Source organism: Abramis brama (genome assembly GCF_963993115.1).
Source record: "Abramis brama genome assembly, chromosome: 6".
Taxonomy (NCBI): domain Eukaryota; kingdom Metazoa; phylum Chordata; class Actinopteri; order Cypriniformes; family Leuciscidae; genus Abramis; species Abramis brama.
Window position 1 is genome coordinate 21,531,740 of NC_139968.1, and position 20,399 is coordinate 21,552,138.

Consider the following 20,399-nt stretch of genomic DNA (forward strand, 5'->3'; position numbering starts at 1 on the left):
TGACTGACAGCATCTGCCACAATTATAAAGTGACTTTTATAGATTGTAATCCCAGACAGTACAGAGGTTACTCATACGAAAGTTTCAAATGCCTCGAATGAGTCATGGAAAGGAAAGCGGGAAGCAACATCTAATGATGCTGAAGATCCAGGAGTTGAACTCTCATGTTACTCTTAAAGCAATTAAAAACTTCTAAAAGGGGGCGACGCTCAAGCCCTTTGCTGATTCCTTCCTAATGAGTGTCTCGACTTCCTGTTCGTTAATGACATAAAAGCCGGTCTGAGGCACTGGAGTAGAGGAATGGTCACAGGGCCCTGTGGACAGCTTGCATTGGGGCGAAGTCAACATACTGTAAGGACTGTAACATGGAAACCGCAATATCACGAATATCACAAATGGTTTGGGAATAATAACACAAAACAAAATGGTCCATGGGATATTTGAAACTTTTGCCATGTGAGGTGAAACTTGAGGGCAATGAATCAGAAATGTATTTTTAATAGAAAAGAATCACTGAAGTGGAGAGAACAGGAAGGGATTGTGAGGTCGATGTAGAGAAAAAGAGCAGGGTATGGCGAGCGATGATAACACCTAGTGTGATAGTGTCTGAGTCAGCGGACACGTTGGTTTCCAAAGGTAATTTCAGAGCCAAAGAACAGAGGAAGAGAGCTGACACCAGCTTTCTGGAACAACTTCACAGCTCTTGGCAGCGAGGAGCCTGGCTTGCCTGACATATGTTTAGAAAGGAGATGAAATATGCATGAAACGTGACAATCTTATCCTAAGATTAGCCTGCGTATGACATTAATCGAGCAGGGAAGTGTTATTTCACGAAGACAGAGAGCATATTTAACGTGTCTTGTATTAACATCTGAAGAGGTATGTCTTTTCTGAGCCTATCCATGTTGGATGAACTACGTATTAAAGAGATAAACAAATGCCGGAACATACCGTCTGCTCTTCACATTGTTCCATGGTTGCCTTCCATTTATCCACTCATCATAAACACACCATATTTTAGTCACACTTCCTCTATTCATCTCTGCCCTTATACCCACCCCTGACCTTTCCAAACACATTTCCAGTGCAAAGTACAAACAGTACAAAGCAAAATACAACAGACTGTGTAATAGATCAGCAGTTTACCATAACATGCGTTAGCTGCATAGAAAGTTAACAGCTCAACACAGATTTGTGCATCTACACTACAATTTCAGTTTTAACTGTCAATTAAATTACTTAAGTAAATGTTCGCCAGTAATACTGCAAAGAAAAATATACCATGACGATCATTTAACACTATAATTACAACTTACTGTCAAAAAAATACTGTCAAAACACCACAAGATGTTGACTGACAATGCACTAACAATGATTTTTGAACATGATTGTTTCTAGTAATCCACTTATAGTCAATAATGTCGCATCTAAACAATGAATGAACTGTTAAACTGAAGCACTTTGCTAGCGGGTTAATTAACCCACTCAAGCTCACCCAAATCCAATAAATATGAGATATATAAGATATACAGACAACATAAACATAATATTACAACACTGTAAAAAAGTTGCTGCCTTAAATTTTTAAGTACAATCAACTTGGATGTTTAAGTAATTTCAACTTAAATTACATTCAACTGACTTAAATTAGTTGAAAAAGTTGAAAATTGCTTAACTCATTTTGATGATTGAATTTTTACAGTGAACTTGGATCTGCACAAAATAGCATGAATGCACAAATGAACTTAAGGAACGTTCTAGTCAGGATGTTGTGTCGTGAACACGCTCTTTCCGTAGTAATGCACTAAAACACGGGCAATGAAAAACTAAAGCATGAAGAATTCATAACATTACCAACTATTTGTTAGTGGTAACTATTTAACAAGGTGGTGATTTCGTATTAATGGGTACGTTGTGATTCATATGGAAACGTACGATTTTTTGAAAAAATAAATAAATCTAGCCATCAGTGGAGCATAAACAGATCGTATGATTTAGATCGTACAAAATTGACTAATTCATACAAATTAACCACAATTCGTAAAAGCATAAAACAGTTACAAATTGCATTGAAAGTGTGTTGACACTACAACTCATCATAATGTTGTTTCAGGAGCTCAGGTTTTCACTTAATTGTCACTTAGATTGTAAAAACTAACACAACTGTTTTAAGAAGTTTTATCATTCATATCACTAGCTGCATTAATTGCGCAAATTGAAATTACGAATTGAAAATACGCACAATGGAAACACGTCAATTAAAAAAAAAAAAAATTCGTGACTCAGACTGGCTCATTCGTGGCGCTCCCAAGTATCTTGGGAAATTAAGGGTCTTTCATTGCCATTAATTCTTGGATAACACGCCTACGTCTTCTTCAATTAAAAATAATGACTAGTACGGTGGCTGGAATATATATGTGAAACTAACAACATCCGTCGCCATGATTTTTTTAATTTATGTTTAGTCACATAACATCGGTTAATGGAAACGGCATCATTTCGCAATAGTTTTTTATTGACATTTAGAAAATATCGCAAAAGTTTTGTGCAAATCTGTAATGGAAACCAGGCTGTTGTTTGGGATGAGCAAGTGGTTACAATAGGTCCAGAAGAGCATCATCATCTTGGCTTGGTGCATGTAGCGGGAAGAGCATTTTCAGATCCCCAGTGCTAGATTTATGGTAGCAGTGGAGGCACAATAAACATCAGGTGCTTGGACTGGTGATAGAAAGGCCAAAGAGACGAGGATTTGACAGAAATGACAGGACTAATGTCCCATAATGCTGGAGAATTATGATTTTAAAAATGTTTACCAATAATGTACTGATACCCATATAGGTATCATCCTCCCCACTTTTGCATTATTAAATGTTCACCTCCGTCTTTGGTCAAAGACCAAATGTTTGACCCAAAATCCCTTCCTCATTATGCATTTCAACTGTCCACTTAGGTGTAAAGGGATCCAGGCACGCCTGAAAATGCATTCAGGCCTCGACCCAGCTGGCCATCTCACTGCACAATGACTTTCATCTGGCCAGATGAACCGGTAAATCAACAGCCGGCTACATCGGAGCTTAAATCTTTTTTTTTTTCTTCTGAAGGCATGAAAACAAGGAGCTACTCTAATGCCTCTAATGGATCATGTTTCAGCCATTACTCGGAGAAAAATCGATAAACGGGTCATGGGCATCGTCTCAAGTCTTATCGCTGACCGATAAACTCATCTCCACAACACTTCAGATGGGCTTGTTAACTCGATTTTGAAACCCATTGCTGAGGCGGCTCAACTTCCCCTCCAAAATGACAATAATACATCAACTGTTCCATTTTTTGAGCTCTGGGAATCTGGCGGAGAGCATGCAGCGCATGAACCTCTTCAGGAACGGGCCTGTTCCGCGGCTAGTCAGCTCTGGGCCGGCTGCCCGTCTCCATGGAAGCGTTTTTGGTGACACGGAGGCTTGATTTTGATGAACTGCATTTGGCACCAAGGGAGGGATTACAGGAGATCTTCATTTGGAGGCTCGACTCAAAGACCCAGTGGTCACGTCCACCCGTGTAAAATACGATCTTGAATGATAATGAATGCTCCATTGAGGGATGTTACTTTTTAACACAGGCCATTTAGTTCAAGTAGACCAGACACTGACACACTGAGGGACAGTTTGGTTTGCCAAATATGGAGAAACCACAAAATGTAATTAGCAACCACAATTTAGGGCTTGAATCCATTCGTTCCCTTCAACAGCATTACATCAAAGTGGAACTTTTTCGATGGTCATGTGCTTATGTAATTATGGCCTGTGCCAGTTGGCAGTTTCTCAAGTAACTGTGCCCAGCTAGATATATATCGAGAGGACCACAGGAGACTGTGCAAGTGGAGGAAACCATGGTAACAGAGCAAGTCAGGTCACCGAACCGACGATGCCAGCAGACAGGTTGAAGGATGTATAAGAAAAAGAGACTGAAAATAGCGCAGGTACAGTCCTTCAGGCCCAATTAAAACCGGGGTTCGACAGCAAACCAGGCAAATGAAGAAAGTGAATATTCAAGCGTTAGTAACAGCTGCGTTTGGCCATTGATATGGTTGAATAAAATGCCCTGTGGTTATTTTCTATAAGCATTCAAGTGTAATTTAACAGGCTTAACTAGGGGTGTTAAAACAACTCTGACTGCCATCTGGAATAATCCAGGATGTAAGATGAGTCATTATATTGAATGTTGGTGTTCAATACACCATATTGAATGAATATATTGAATATATAATACATGAATTAATGGTGGGATCAGTACAATTTCAGGGTTAAAGTGTTACCTTTTGGCATCTAATGACGAATGTGCTTTGAATATGAATTACGTTTCACGCTTCACTGCTTTCGGTGTTTGCTGAATGAGAGCGATAAGAAGCAAAGTTGCGTGAATATGCATGAAGTGATGAGCATGCGCTACAAGTAGCTATAATAATTCATACGATATGGCGAAATCGTAAGAAATCGTACAGAGAAAAAACATGTACGACTATAATGTACCACCCAAACTTTATCCAATCCAAAAAATGTTGGGATTTTTTTAGTAGAAAGCAAGCTGCATGATGATGATGATATGATTTTCGCAATCTCATACAAGTTAGTACATTGTCATGAAAGAGTGTTAGATTACATTGCTTAGTATAGTTCCAGGGCAGGAAGCAACACAAATTCGGCCTAAAGAATTATGCAATTATACAATAAATTTTCATTAACATGCTGCCTTTCATATTCTCAGGGGATGTTTATTATTTCACAGAAAAATTAGCTGGAACACAGAGCTCTGAATGGACTATAGAACATAAACAGACAGTAGGAGTAGCTTCTGCATTTTCGCACATACCTCAAGTGTTTCCTCAAGGAAAACTCAGATACATGACAAGCTAGGTAAGGCAATGTATTATAACTGACCCCAATCTGCCATTGCAGTGCTATTTATGTAGTGATACTATAATATGCTCTTTCTCCGGGCTTGCTCAAACAACAAGTGTCGTTACAATGCAAAACTTCCAAAGATCTCAAGTAGCCAAGCCATATAATATGATATGAATGTCACAATCTCACATTTCACCACAAAATCCAAAAGAAAATAAGAAGAAGATATCCATATCATGTCTTGTGTAATCGCTCAATCGGTGTTTCAACCATGGAAGGACGTCAATAAAAACAACTTGTAAACAATGTTTTGCACGATATATGACCATGACCTAGATGATTTTTGGTGACGCGATATATTGGCCATTATGTTTACACCAACATTTTGCCGATTGCGCTGCCTCTGTCGTCTTATTTGCTCTCCATGTCGGAAGCGATATCGGGGGCAGTCCACACTGTAAAAAATCCAACTTGCGTTTTGTATGACAAACTCAGTTTTTAAAGTTTATTCAACTATTTAACATAAAAAAGTTGAGAAAAGTTGAGATAACTCAAACACCTAAGTTGAGAAAACTCAAAAATGTCCTGCAGCTGGTTGCCTTAAACTTTTAAGTTTTCTCAACTTTTTTTTTTTTTACAGTGCAGTGCGGACATCGACAGGTTGACAGAAGGGACAATCCACTCTTTCGGTGCAAATATAAACATGACAGAGCTAAATGGTGCACGCTCACAGCTAGCGTTAAGACCGTTTCACACGGGATGCGCAGTCGCGAGTGTCAAGTTCATTTTCGAAGAGAAGGTGTTTTTTGCATTCCACTGCATGCAAATGTGCAGTAGACGGACGTGTTCGACCGTCTTTTGCAGCATCACATGCTTATTCTTTCAAGTTCTTCACCTTTTAAAAAACACCTCTAGAAAAATAGATTTAGCAGCAGATATTACCTGTTCTGTGCCTTTGTTCATATGGACATCTGACTGCTAAGAAGGGTTTGTGTTTTCTGCAATAGTGTGCAACTAAACTTTACTGAGAAAAGAGGGTCAGGGCAAAATCTGTAGATGTAAAATATCCACACAAGTGTGTTTTTTATACAACATTATTATTATTTTTTGACACTTCAATTCCAGTATCTAAATATTCTTAAGAGTTAAGTTCATTGACTTTTGAAAGTGTGATGGCCTACTTGCATTATTATGCTGTTATATTAAGATTATATATTCAGTGGCATAAAATGGTCTTTAAATGACAATAATATCGTATTTCACAATTATTTCTGCACAATATAGCGATCAAAACCAAAAGTACTAATTGTGACAGGCCTAGTTACATTTACCTCAGAAAAGCCATTCAGTGACCATAAACTCAATAGTTAGTTAGTTAGTAAAAAATACCCTAGAGAGGAGAATATTACATATTCATTATATATTCAATATTTAATGTATGCTTGAATAAAACAGTCAAGTTTTTATGACAGTGAAAAATGAATTGAAGTAGAAAGAATTGAAGTGTAATTATTAAGTTAGTATTATTACTTTATTATAATAAAAAAAACGTACTTGTAATTTAATTGTTTGTAGGCCTATACAATCAGTTTATTAACCTTCAATATTATAGTAGAATTTAACAGCTGACTTACTGTATAGTTTAAAGCATTAGTTGAGGATTTTTTTTCTTGAGAAAACGACCTGAATTATTAATGTAATACAGTATTGTTTTACTGTAAAATAGAATTAAAAAAAATTATTCAAACATAAAATTAGCATTAAGGCAATACAATAAATTCTACCATAATACAGAAACATTTAAATTGTTTTATTTAAAATCAGTTTTGTTTTATTTTTTAAATTCAGTCATAAAATCCGCATTAAGACAGTAAAAAAAATAATACCATAATATAGAAATATTTAAAATAATTGTAAATCATTAAAATATATTTTTGCATGACAGTAATGAGAATTAGTTTTTTGTTTTGTTTTTAATCATACAATTTGCATAAGCACAGCACAATAAATACTACAATACAGATATATTTAAAACAATTTATCTAAAATCTAATATATTTTTGCTAAATTGACATGATAATAAAGTCACAATGCTCAAAAAACTTAAATGGCTCTAAAACAGCCTTTAATTGAGAAAAATATAAATTCTTAATATTGGTTATACTTTATTTTAATGTGTCCGTGTTACAGTGTAATTATACATTTAAGTACTGAGTAATAGTAATTGTAGTAATACAATAATATAGTAATAAAATTGTCTCTTAACCTGAGAAAATGTTACTCACTGGTGTAAGGATCCTAATACGTTTAATCATCCTGACCAATAGCGTTGCTCCAGTCCTGACCTGACCTGTCAACACGAGCCAATGAGAGTGCATCCTCTGAGATTCTCTCTCTACTGACCTATCCTTGTTCTCTCCTCATCCTTTTCATCCAGCTCAGCGCTCTCTTACTCAGGACGCCCATAAACTACATTGAGACTATGCCAGAGCATTTAGGCATGGTCCATGTCCTCATCTGGCTGAACCGAGAATCACAATTTATCCTGAAAATAAGTCATGTTGACAACTGTCAATATAATACTCCAGCTTTGTTATATTGACACGGCCATATGGCACATGGAGAATCTGTGCTCAGATGTTCGCAATTCGAATTTCTATTATAAAAAATGCGATAAAACATCTTGGTTTAGACGTTTTCATAGCTTGTTTACCTATTCAGAAGTCTTTCATACAGGAAACAAGTATGCTATCAAGCCGTGCTGAATAAAAGCTTTGTTCCTCATCTCTGGCACTCTGATTCCCCTGTTGAGAGCTTGCATTCATATTCCATCATCTGATTGCATCGTGTGCCCAGAGTCCAATTCATAACTTTTATAGACATCTTTAATGGAGATTAAAACAGCGCTGGTACTAGGAACCCATTCAAGGGAGGACATTCAGTTGAAGTCAATATGAGATTGAATAAATTATGCCATTTTAAATGGACAAAGCACTTCCGTCACAATGAAAAATAGTTTACTTGAATATAATAAAACCAGTTAACCTGTGCATGTATACTCACAAATCTGGCTGTCAAAAGATGGAGATGGAGGACAGAAGCAATAAAACATCTAATATAATAATAACACATTTAAAATTCTATTTTATAATAATAAAAATTATGCAGTGCTGACTATTAAAGTTTCACGTTTATGTGACACATTTTCAAAATAATCAATAACTGATAAAAAAGCCAATCTAAGCTAAAACCTTCTTTGGAATAAAGATTGAATAAAATAAAATATAAATACTAGATGAAAAAGTTCAAGTTGAAGCACTGAAATGACTAAAACTGAAATAAATCATAAATTAAAGATAAATAGAAATGAAAAAACTGATAAAAATGGCAAATGCACATAAGAAAATTACTAAAATTAAAATGGAAACTGAAAATATATGAATAAAAGCTATAAATAATACTAAAATAACACTAATATCTTGACATCTTGAATAAAGTCTGATCAAAAGTTGACAGATTAATACAGAGAGTTTGGATATTTAAGAATAGCACCTACAATTACAAATGTTTTGAAGCGTTTCAAATTAACCAAAAGCAAATTAACACCTCTAACCAAGAAGGAAAAAGACATGCATAATTGGCAAGAAAATCAAATCCTACGAACAGTAAAGCAAAATCTCCCAGGCAGAATAGAAAGGATACGACTAAAATCGAGGAGTGATGCTATCAGTAGGAGACTGACAAGGAATGAATAAAAGAAAGAAAGAGAACGTTATTTTTCTTTCAGATGCCCTTGATAACATTATTACAGAAATGTCAAATTTACTTTGTGCTTTCCTATCAACCAAAGCCCAAAAACTAAAGGAAAAAAAAGCAAAATATGTATTTCATGGAAAGATGATGTTCTCCACGATTTTGTTTTCAAACACTTTGGTGTCTCAACAAACTGTGCCAAGCAATAAACATGAAAGTATCTAAATTTGTTCATTCTAGCTAAAGTGTAATACATCAAAGGTTACGGAGTGAGGCATTATGTCACTTTTATGAGATACCAATGTGCTGCCAACCTTGTTTATTGCAATTTTGTTTTTTCAGAGGGCTCTAATGAGAAAACAGAATGTATAGCTACTGGCTCATACCAGAACAATGAGTCTATTATTGCTTAAAACTGGATTTTTTTTACACACAGAGATGAGTTAAAAATGGCTGCCTGGGGCTGGCAAATCCCTGCTACAGTATGTCTTTTTTCCCCATTGCTGGAACATCAACTGAGGAGACTCATCATGGAAAATGTGTTGTGCGGGAAGCATAAGCAAGCCAACTGCCAAGATTCCGCTACCAAAAATGTTTTAATTAAACAGAAATGGATATTATCATATCGTAGACACCTTGCTGACAATTTGCTGACAGCATGCCCAGCTAGTACAACTATGCTGTAAAAACGCTTTGTGAAAAGCTTGTCATTAAAATAATAAAAATCATTCCAAAGATGTTGCAAATTAGACTGAATGTATTTTTTTCTCAGTACGTAGCTGCAGTTCAATCTGGTTTTTGTAGTAAAACTATGTTATATGAGGCTACTATATTGAGGCTACCTCCACAACCGTCGATTGCATTCATTTTTACGTCTTACTTTTAAGCGTGGCTTACTACAACCAAAATGTGACGTTAAATGCTTCTGAGTAATGCTGCTCCAGTCAGTAGCGATGAACAAATAAATGACATCTGCTTCTAGACCTCCAGCAGGGTCATGTAAATATATTCTTCCCAACACCAGGGCTGCCGAGGGCCGCCACATGTTGATTGTTGACTGTGATTAGCAAGAGCGCTAATCAACAGAGACCGCTAGCGGCCTCGAGAGCAAGTCCCCTCTCATCCTTGGTCACGGTCATTCAGATCACAAGACAGTAAGCTGCCTTTGGGCTGATTCACAGAAAAAATTGCATTTGATGAGATTTAAATGCCTGGTAAAGGTCAGTGATTTCTCCTCTAAGAGCCTTTTTGTTGTCATTACAACAAAACAAAAAAAACACACACAACAAGACATGTGTTAACCCAACAGCACGTCCATCTTTTCACAGATTAACTGTTTTCAATGGTAAATACAGCATAATTTGTCCATATATTCAAATTCATAATGGGTATGGTCAGTTTAAAATTGTCAAAAATGCAGAAGTATTGGAGATAAAGAGATGTTTTTGGTACCATTGACTTCCATAGTATATTTTTTTTCCTACTATGGAAGTCAATGGTACCAAAAACTGTCTGGTTACTGACATTCTTCTAAATATCTTCCTTTCTGTTCAGCAGAAGAAAGAAATTCATACAGGTTTGAAACAACATGAGGGTGAGTATATGATGACAGAATTTTCATTTTAAAGTGAGTATCCCTTTAAGATATGCCAAAAAATGGCAACAGGTATTTCTATTTATCTGAAGTAACACCAATAGTTGCTTTTCCACCGTCAGGCCGACTGGTTCTAAGAACGGTAGGGAACGGTTCCAGTTCCACTTGAGCTTTGTTTGGCATCTCAAGATTACAAACCGTTCTCGGTTCGGAATTCTCTGTGATGGTAGAATGCGTGTAGTGACGTCGCCACTCAGGATTGGTCACTTGTCTGTTGCCTGGGTACCAGTTTCTCTGTATCTGACCAGGCACACTATCTGAGTGAAGTAAGCACAAGTTAATAATAGAAATATCAGATCATCCTCAATAACGCGGTCACTATTTACATCTCATACTGTCTGTAAGCCTTTGCTTTATCAAGGCAACAAAGGTATTACATTCCAAAGAGCTCTTATCAGTCCTACAATGGAAAATGAAACCATATCCGTACCGGTTGGGCTGGATCGACATGGAATGGAACAGTTAAGCAATGAGAATGGTTTGGCCTAATGGTGGAAAAGTTGCTAATGTAGGACTTTATTGCAGCCAAATGCCCCGTGGGCGAAGCGCTGGCAGCATATCATTTTTGTTTATTTGAAAATATTGATTAAAGGTTTTTGAATAATTTTTTTTAGACATTTTCACATAAATCACATAATTCATAACAATTAAAACAAACAACACTACTATTCCTTGCACTTCCCCATCATCAAGTAGGAATTCATTCAAGGGTTAGTTAGGTTAGGTGTTGATCTTTCTTCAGAAAAATGTATTAGTTTTGCAAAAACCTTGTTACACATTGACTTTGTTGATGTTATGGTTAAAAATATCATTTGACAGCAAGTAATAAAGACAAAAAGCACTGTCTGAGTATTGTGCATTATTTTCCTTAATATTTTTTATTAAAAATCAGAACCAAAATCAAAGCTGGAACCAGAATTTTTTTCCAATGATTCCAATGATTATGTGACTTCAAAAAATAATGACTAAATACTGACCAAACAATCCAACATCCATCATTGATAGTCCCGCCCCAGATTCATGCCATTGGTTGAGCCACTGTTGCTTTGTCAGGCTTGTCAGGATGCTCAAACAAACAAAACAATGTTTTGAAAGCACCACAGTGTTTATACTTTTGAGAAAATAAAGTCTACAAATTGATTATCCATCCATCACTAATCCGGAAGGATGCCCATATGTCCTTATATAGATATAATCCCTCCAGTGTGTTCTGGGTTTGCCCCGGGTTCTCTTCACAGTTGGACATGCCCGGAACACATCCACGCGTCCGGGAGGTATCCTGAGCAGATGGCCGAAACATCTCAACTGGCTCCTTTCAATGCGGAGGAGCAGCGTCTCTACTCCAAGTCTCTCCCAGATGTCCGAGCTTCACACCCAGTCTCTCAGGGTCAGGGTCCCTGCGAAGAAAACTAATTTTGGCCTCTTGTACCCACTATCTCATTCTTACGGTCACAACTCAGAGCCCATGACCGTAGGCAAGGGTTGGAACATAGATCGACTGGTAAATTCGAAAGCTTCGCCTTCAGGCTTAGGCCTGGGACACACTAGTCAATGTTCAAATCTTAACTGATTTTAAAACTGTGGGAGACCACAGACATACGGACAGTTTCAACCTTTTTTTTAGCATTATAATCCTCCAAATGCACACACTAGAAGATTCGTCCGGACCGAGAGACTACACGCACCTGTCGATTACACGCACCTGTTGATTGTAGTAACATTTTTACGGGGAAAAAAACAAAGGGAAAAAACGAATATGGGTGATCTTCTTTCTCAATGCTCAATACTTTCGTGGCATGTTTGTGGCTGGCAAGTTTCAGCTATAGAAGCCGGCAACATCCGATTGGTGAAGCTTGCTCGATCACGGGTATCACGCCAGAGGCAGCCCGATCAAGAGTCGTAAATAGCAAATATGTTTTGCTCCAAAGGGCTCCAAAGCGATCGGGAGCAGTAAAATAAACATAATGACACCACACAATTGAGGATTTTTTGGACAAAAAGTCGGTTGCGAGAAGCCTTGAATCGGGCCACCCCCCCCAAATGATTGGGGGTTGCAAATCGGGCACAAAATTGGGCTTAAAATCTTCAAGTGTGTTGCCAGCCTTAGCTCTACCATGACGGCATTACCATTTACTTTTTAGCATTACTGCTGTCGCTACACTGATCCACCTGTCTCTCATGCTCCGACCTACCCTCACTTGTAAAGAAGACCCCGAGGTACTTAAACTCTTCTACTAGAAGAAGCAACTCACTCCCTACGGGCAACCCACTGCTTTCCGTCTGAGAACCATGGCCTCGGATTTGGAGGTGCTGATCCTCATTCCCTCTGCCCAAGTAAACACTGAAAGTCACAGCCTGATGAAGCCATCAGGACAACATCATCCTCAAAATACATTGTCAAAATCCTGAAATTTACTGAAAAAAACCCAGCACCTTCTCCCAAGAATGACCCACAGCTATATATTTATTAAATTAAAGTAATAAATGTAGACTAAGCATTACAACACAAACTACATTTGAGAGCTATAAACCAAATATATTCCCGGAGCAAAGAGAGACATGGGCCAAATTATAACTCCTGGTTTCTAGACTGTCAGCTTTTGCCAGACCATAATGGCTTTGTAATAAGCCCAACCGAGCGAGACGGTGAACCCAATTATGCTGTCTCTGGCAAAACAAAAAGGGACAATTTAAGACAGGCATAGCAGCGGAAAACTGCTAAAATGTTGGCCATCCACAGCCGTCAAAATTTACAAAGAACTTGAGCTGGAGCAGAACATTCCGGATGTTTAATCCGGACAAGGCTGCGGGACATCGTTCTGTCTGACGAAATTCCAAAATATAATTGATACAGTTCAAGCGAATATTCACATTTCCCTCAGTTAGTGACTGGTCAACTGGTCCTTTTTCATTCCTCATTCTCATAGAAACTGCCATGCTGTCAAATATGTGTGTGGACTTCATAGGAATATGTTGCAGTCCCACTGTTTCTATGGTGACTTGGCCATATATCAGTCCCTGACTCGCAGCTGTTCTCTGCTAATGGAAATTGTACCATGTGCTCATGCAAACAGCTCCTATTGACACTTTTAATAGTTGATGGTTCCCCAATACATGCATCTAGCCTCAATGATTATACATCACATAACTGATGCATTTTTTTTCTTGCATGATAACCTCTCGAGTCTTAAAATTACCTGTACCCCCTCCTTGTGCTCATATTCCACCATGCTGGAATGTGGGCGAGTTTATAGGGGAGGGGGAACAAAGGAAAAGGACTCTACACAAAATTCCTGTCTTAGCACGTTTTGCTTCCCTAATCTGACGTATATCTGAGTAAAACATGAAATTCAATTAGATCAATGATATGTAAGGCATTCTAGGGCAGATTTTTGAATTTGTTTTGAAGCAAAAAATATTCTTTTCATTTGTAATTTGACTTGCTAAATAAACAATAGCCATGTGAATCAGAGAAAAAGACAAAAATGGAGGACAATTACTCAAGGGGATCTCAATCAAGTTTGATTTCTCAGTTTTCTTGAGGACACTGCGCCTGCATGGAGGAAGGGGCTTTCTTATAAACAATACCACCTCCCCCATCTCCTACATCTCACCTAGTCTATCAGAAATAGAGGCACTTCATTACGCAGCAGCTTGGCAGTGAAGACACTCATTAAACACATCAGGAGGAGAAAAACTAAGCACTGTCAATCTTATCCAACAGATTCACAGCCCCAACCACAAGCAGTGAAGACACTCATTATACACGTCAAAGGGAGGAAAATGAAATACTGTCAATCTCCTTCAACCCCTTGACTGAAGAATAGACATTTGAGAAAAGTCAACCTCTGTAATCACTAAATTGGTATGATATGGAGAGATTTGGACCTTATTAGCATATGATAAACTATCTACAATAGAGATTTGATTTACCAAATTAACAATGAAAGCAGATATATTGAACTGAAGTGGTGGTGTTTTACTGTAGACAGTTATTTTGCCTGTGATATAAACTTTAATCTCCCCTCTTTATAGCTCAATAAATGAGGCTCTATATGAGCTGACTCTGGTAGGCAAGCTCTCGGATGGATAAGAAAAAGTCATTAAAATAAAACAAACATTAAAATCCTGCTCCCAAAAGAGAAAAATAAGCACTTTATCTTCCATTCTGTCCTTTTAGTGTCATAATAAAAAAAAATGGCTCTATTTCACTATGTTCTCAGAGATATTAGCAATTATGAATAATTTTATCTTCAATTACAGTCAACTTCAAATCAAAATTGATTGTATTTACTTTCATAATATGTCTGGTGTTATTGTGAACGATTCATGGAGCACATTATTCCATTAAAACCCATTTGTTTTCGTAATTCTTTTATAAAATGTAACTTGCTCCATTCTGAAATGGATATCCTTTTCGGCTGACGCCCTCAGATAGCGCACTAACCAAGCTTGATGCCATTCTAGTGACAAACATTTTTTCTGTCAAGAGCACAAAAATATGGCTTGATGTGACACAATCCAGCACAAAAACGCCAATCAAAACAGTTATCTCCATTTGCGCTTTCCCTCGTAAAGCAGGGCAGCGTAGAAAAGCTTAAAAGTAGAAACATGCCTCGTGTTTTCATGACTTCCATGATGCTTCACCAGACTGCATTTTTTATTTTTCACTTTGAAATTTCATGGATTTGACGAATAATATCCGATAATACACTCCCAGCCACTCCTCATTCACGTTCGATGTTTATGCTGTTTCCTAGTTAAAAATTGGACATGAACTGCCTCTCAAATCGTATTTTACCACTGGGAAGCTCGGGGATAATGTTGATACCCAAGTTTGTGAGTTGGGAGTGCCATAAACTTTAAACATGGCGGAGGGGAGAACGATTGCTGTTGTGACTGGTGTTCTTTAACATCGCCTTGTCTTGTCAATAAAGTAGTCGATATTTACATATATGAATAACCATTTCAAGTGTATTGTGTTTTATACTCAGCAAAAATAGCCTGTATTTGACCGAAATTCCAGAATAGGCAGATCTAGATAGTGTGTGTATGTTTATATGGTTGTCAATGAACAGGACGCTAAATATCATTTTGGCTTTAATAAGATTGTTCCAATAAATAGGCAAGAATAAACCTGGTGTCCTCCATGTTTCCAGTTCTTTCCAACAACAAAGAACTTGAATGCGACAAGCTTTCAAAACTTCAGAAGAGGGAAGTAGGAAATTTCCGAGTGTGAGGTGCAAGGGGTGCTTCTCAATGCTCATATTGATGCTTCCTCGTTTCCTTACTCCTCCGTCCTCCAGCTCGTGAACGGAGATCAATCGAACTAAGCCATCTCCAAGGGCATCTCAGTTGTCTTAATTGCAACGCGAGGAGGCGAGGAGCGAGGAACGAGGATAGACAAGTGTATCCTTCCCTCGCATTCTAAGGGGGTGGAGCTGAGACATGAAGAAAGGAAGCAAGGAAAGGAAACGAGGATGCACAAATGGGAAATGAGAAATGAGAAGCATATCATATCACCAGGGCCTACCTGGTGCAACCCGGCAGAAATAAAAAACGTCAAAACGTTCGTTGAGATTGGCTATGACAAACAAACTCTGCCACGCCTGAAACCACCAAGTGGCACATTTTCTGTTTTCAGTAGTGTCACTTGCATGGTGTTCGCTTTATTTATTTTTTGCTCAAGAAGTGGATTAGAGTCGACGGCGATAGTGGGCAGCGTGCTGACATATAAATCCGCTGCGCTTCGGGCAACCCGAGTTCGAGTCCCGGCTCGCGGACATTTCTCTCTCCCACTTTGCTTCCTGTCTGCTTACTGTCCTATCATAATAAAGCCAAAAATAATTCTATATTAAAAAAGAAGTGAATTAGATGTAATATTTACAGACATTTGAATTTAACACCCAGAAAAACCTTTATCAAATAGCGAATATTTTTGAATATTTTATCGAAGGTATATGCTGCTTAAAGGTGAACTAAGTAACTTTTTTATCTTAACCGAACAGCTTTGGAGTCACTGGAATAGTTATATTACTGTTTTCGGAATGAATGGTGGTCGTCTCGCACCCCCGAGCGCTTGTGAGCGGAAAAACCACACTTGCAACTTTGGGCCTGCGGGCCGCCGGCCTCAGAGTCAGGAAGTATCGCGTGATATCAGGTCTCGCGATGTAACGAATTGCTTTACGGCACTGCACACATACACTATCTAAACATTTATATGCTAGCCTTCTGTGTATCATACATACCTCAGTGGACATGGCTCCGTGCGTTCGCCGGCTTCTTTGAAAACAAATGCACATGACCAGCGGGAGGAGATGGGAGGGGGGAGAAGTCGCCAACGAGTTTTGACGACAGTGTTGTCAAATATCTATTCCGAAGCGGTAGGGGGAGCTCTATAGAAAAGTGAAAACAGTGAAGAAATCGGCAAAGCTGCATAATGCTGCTTTAATACGGTGTCTTATAGGCCTATACAAGAAGAATGATATAAGCATATTATTTTAATCAATTTTAAATAATTATTTAAGTCTATATTTTGTTTTATTTAAATGACAGAAACATTAAGATTACACAAAAATAGATTTTTATAAAAACTAATTTGTGAGAGATAACAGAATTGAAGGTGTCTGAATAAACATGAAACCTCATTGTTGTCAGCAAAAATCTGGCCAATAACAGATAAGCTGTCGCTGATAAAAGACACGCACTGCATCAAAGTACACACCTATATAAGTTTGAATTTGAAATAACATACTATCATACTACTCCTACTAGTTCTGTCATATCATTTTGTTTGTAAAGAAGTGTAGCCTCAATCAGCCTTAGTTTCAATTTTATTACTCCCTTAGCAAATTTAAGAAGAATTTTGGCTCTTAAAATATTCTCTGGTCAGAGCCATAGCCCAGTGGTTACACTAAGAAATGGTGCTCATGTGGGCTCAAGAGTTTGAGTCTGGTTGGACCATGTTTGATAGATCTGGATTGATGGCGCATCAGACCATTTCTGGCATCAAAGCTGAAGAGACAGATGGTGTGTGACAGTATTCTTCTTGACCAGCTGAGAACAATGACTGTGGACCAGCTCCATGATCTTGTAAATCAGTGGCTTATTAGACATCAATACAGGAGGACTCAGAACATCTAGTAAAAGTGCACACACCTCTGTTTCACTTTTGACAAACTGAGTAAATTGAGACCTCGCCTCGCCATAATCTAACTTTAATGGGGTCCTCACATTGCCTGGTAACAAACCACAAATCATGCAGGCTGCTCCGTTATTGCATTTAGAGTCTAGGCCTATAAAAAAAAACAGTGCTCGGCAAAAAAGAAACAGAGCTGCTCAAAGCTGTGGAGAACGACAACAGGGTGGACACCCTATCAAATAGAAGATCCACCTGTTAACTCCTATCCAGTTACAAAAAAATGTTTCTTCATGTGATGCAACCGTTGGGTCAAAAAGGTGTGCAATCCTGAATAAAGAATAAAGTTCAACATATAATATGTGAGGAAAACTAGCCGTTAGCATTTCATCTCAAAAGTAGGAGGCTTGAAATGTGCCATGTTTTTTGAGGCAATCATCTGAGCTGTAAAGGTGTGTTCACGCCATGTCGTAATTACTGTAACGACTGAACTGTTAAAAAGCCTTCACGTGGTTGTAGAACTTATAATTACAACGTGTAAACACGTAATTTTCTGAGAGCTATGACTTGTACCACATGGCCACTGCACCACTTGTATTCAACAGTACCACGAGAGCGATTCGAAAGCATACAGAGCTTTATTTACGGTAATTGAGTGCAACATCAATACCATGACTAATCATTCTGAAACAGGAAATGATGTCAAGACAGCAGTGATTGGTCGAATCGCACATAAAAACCATGCATGCTAGCACTTGACTAGCAACTATCTTGGGCTGTGATGTCAAAGGAAGTAGACAGAAAAAAATTCAATGTTTACACTTTTAAGAGTCCAACAAAAAACATTATCTATTTTAATTAAAACAAAATAGAAGCGCTTTATCCAGCTTATTTTTTACGTAAAAGTGGGCGTGGCCACTTGTAACTTGAAAATGCGTAATATAAGCTGTAAAAAAAACAGCACATTATGCTGCTTGATGTTATAAGCTGGTATTTTTTTATTATTATTTTAATTTATTAACATAATCATAAACGCACTAGTTTGTAGTTTTACGGTTTACTTCACTTCACATTTGAATGGCCATCAATGAAGACCCTGTAAAGGCCATGCTAACCAGCAAAACGACTCAAACATCCAACTTTTTGTGACCCAATGTTGTTCGTCTTGGTTTCGGCGTCAATACCTGACATCAATAAAAGGACGCAGGTGCCATTAACACACATTAATCCCAGGATACACATTGTGAATCCACAAATCAATCTATTTTGATTTGATTTAAAAATAATAATAATAATAATAGAAAAGCCAATTGTCTGCGTTCACACTGCGTGGTTACCACGCAAAACCAACACGCTATGAGGGTTTTAAGTTACAGCAGGAACATTAATCTCCCCAGAATTCACGCCGTTAAACCTCAAATCCTTAAATCCTATTATTCCATCCTCCCTTAAAGTGTATAATTTGCCTCGTCTCTTGCCGACCAGCGTATTTAAACGTCGTGGGCTGGTGTGAAGAGCTTCAAGGGCCTCTCAGGAAAGCCCAATATGGAAAACAAACCTCGTGCCGCTCGGGCTTCTGATCAAAACACCATTTGTTCTCTGTCACTTCTTTGTCATTTTTTAAAGATACTCTCCGGTTACACTCCGTAGCATCTGCTAAATCTAAATCTCACATGAATATGAGGCAATTTGTAAGATGTTAGACTGAATTAGACACTTTTATATACTGATAATGCTTTAGAAAGCTCTCTGACACATGCCATATTTCACTCAGATCAGGAAACAGGCGACCCCCTGCTTTTTTAAAGAGCAAATTGTTGGCCATGATGTTGCCATCACAACGTCCAGCAGCTAAAATGTCACATCACCTTTCCCGACATGCCTAAATCACCAACAAACTGCTGTAGGGAGAGCTGAAGTGCGTTGTTCCTTCCACCTGTTTGCCTATAAGGTTATTAAAGCACGTTGATCATAATCAGTGTGCCTTATTTTTGTAAACAGGAAAGCTGGGAGGAAATTAAGTTAGATGCATTTTCTTTAGACAGTGTGGGATATTACAGCCATCCTTCTGTGCCACAAATCACATTTGCCTAAACAGGCTCCCTATTGTGATGCATTTAAACACAAATCTGCCTTAAAAGGATCAATATGTCTAATCTGGTCACATTATGATGCTTAATACCAAAATAATACAGCATACCTGAGATAACGCAGTGGCTCTATGGTCTCAGGGTCTTTCTCGTTGGAGCTGTGGCTCATCTTGATGGATTCAGTAGCACTTATCTCTGGCAACAATCACCCCGTTATTGCTCTCTCTTTTCTGACTGTGTGCCCTGCTTCTGTCTGCTGCCTGATAAACCCAGGCTCCATGCGTAGATCAGCTACTCTTGCTGGAAGTGTCAGCCAATTAAGAGGCAGGGAGACACCGGGAGTGCCGTCTGATTGGCTGAGCACCCCTGATGCTGGAGAGCTCAGGCAAGCATAAACCACATCCCTTTCAGATGTAGCATCCTCAGTCCAAGAGTGTTAATATGTCTATTTCAGTTTAAACACTTTGCTGTTTTGGCACATCATCTATGAAATACTACTGGTCATGCATATATTCATGCATTGCAGTATTCATATTCAAGGTTTTACCATTTAGAATGATTTTAGAGCACAATATAAGACTAATTCATATAAATTGTGATGCTACTAACATATAAACATGACAATGCTGCATTTTAAAGTGCTTAATCTTATTATAAATATGTATTAATTAGTTCATTTACATTTAACATGAGCAGTATGCAATGTTTTAAATGTGTTATAATTAATGGGAACAAACCTGGATTAATGGAGATGGCTACAGTATTAGCGCCACACTGCCGTTTAGAGGTTGTATCGTGTCATTGCAGGTACAAAGTTCTCCTATTAAATGAATGGGGAAATAAACACAGTAAATTGAGTTAATCGA

General features: G+C 38.0%; 1 protein-coding gene across 1 annotated transcript in view; it reads right to left on the reverse strand.

The window, feature by feature from the left end:
- Positions 1-19,830, reverse strand: part of yjefn3 (YjeF N-terminal domain containing 3) — a 35,449-nt gene extending 15,619 nt beyond the window's left edge. Inside the window, exon 1 of the mRNA XM_084116818.1 lies at positions 19,644-19,830. Within this exon, the coding sequence (XP_083972944.1) occupies positions 19,644-19,702 (59 nt within the window). The 5' untranslated portion in view covers positions 19,703-19,830. The remainder of the gene's footprint in view (positions 1-19,643) is intronic.
- Positions 19,831-20,399: the final 569 nt, after the last annotated feature.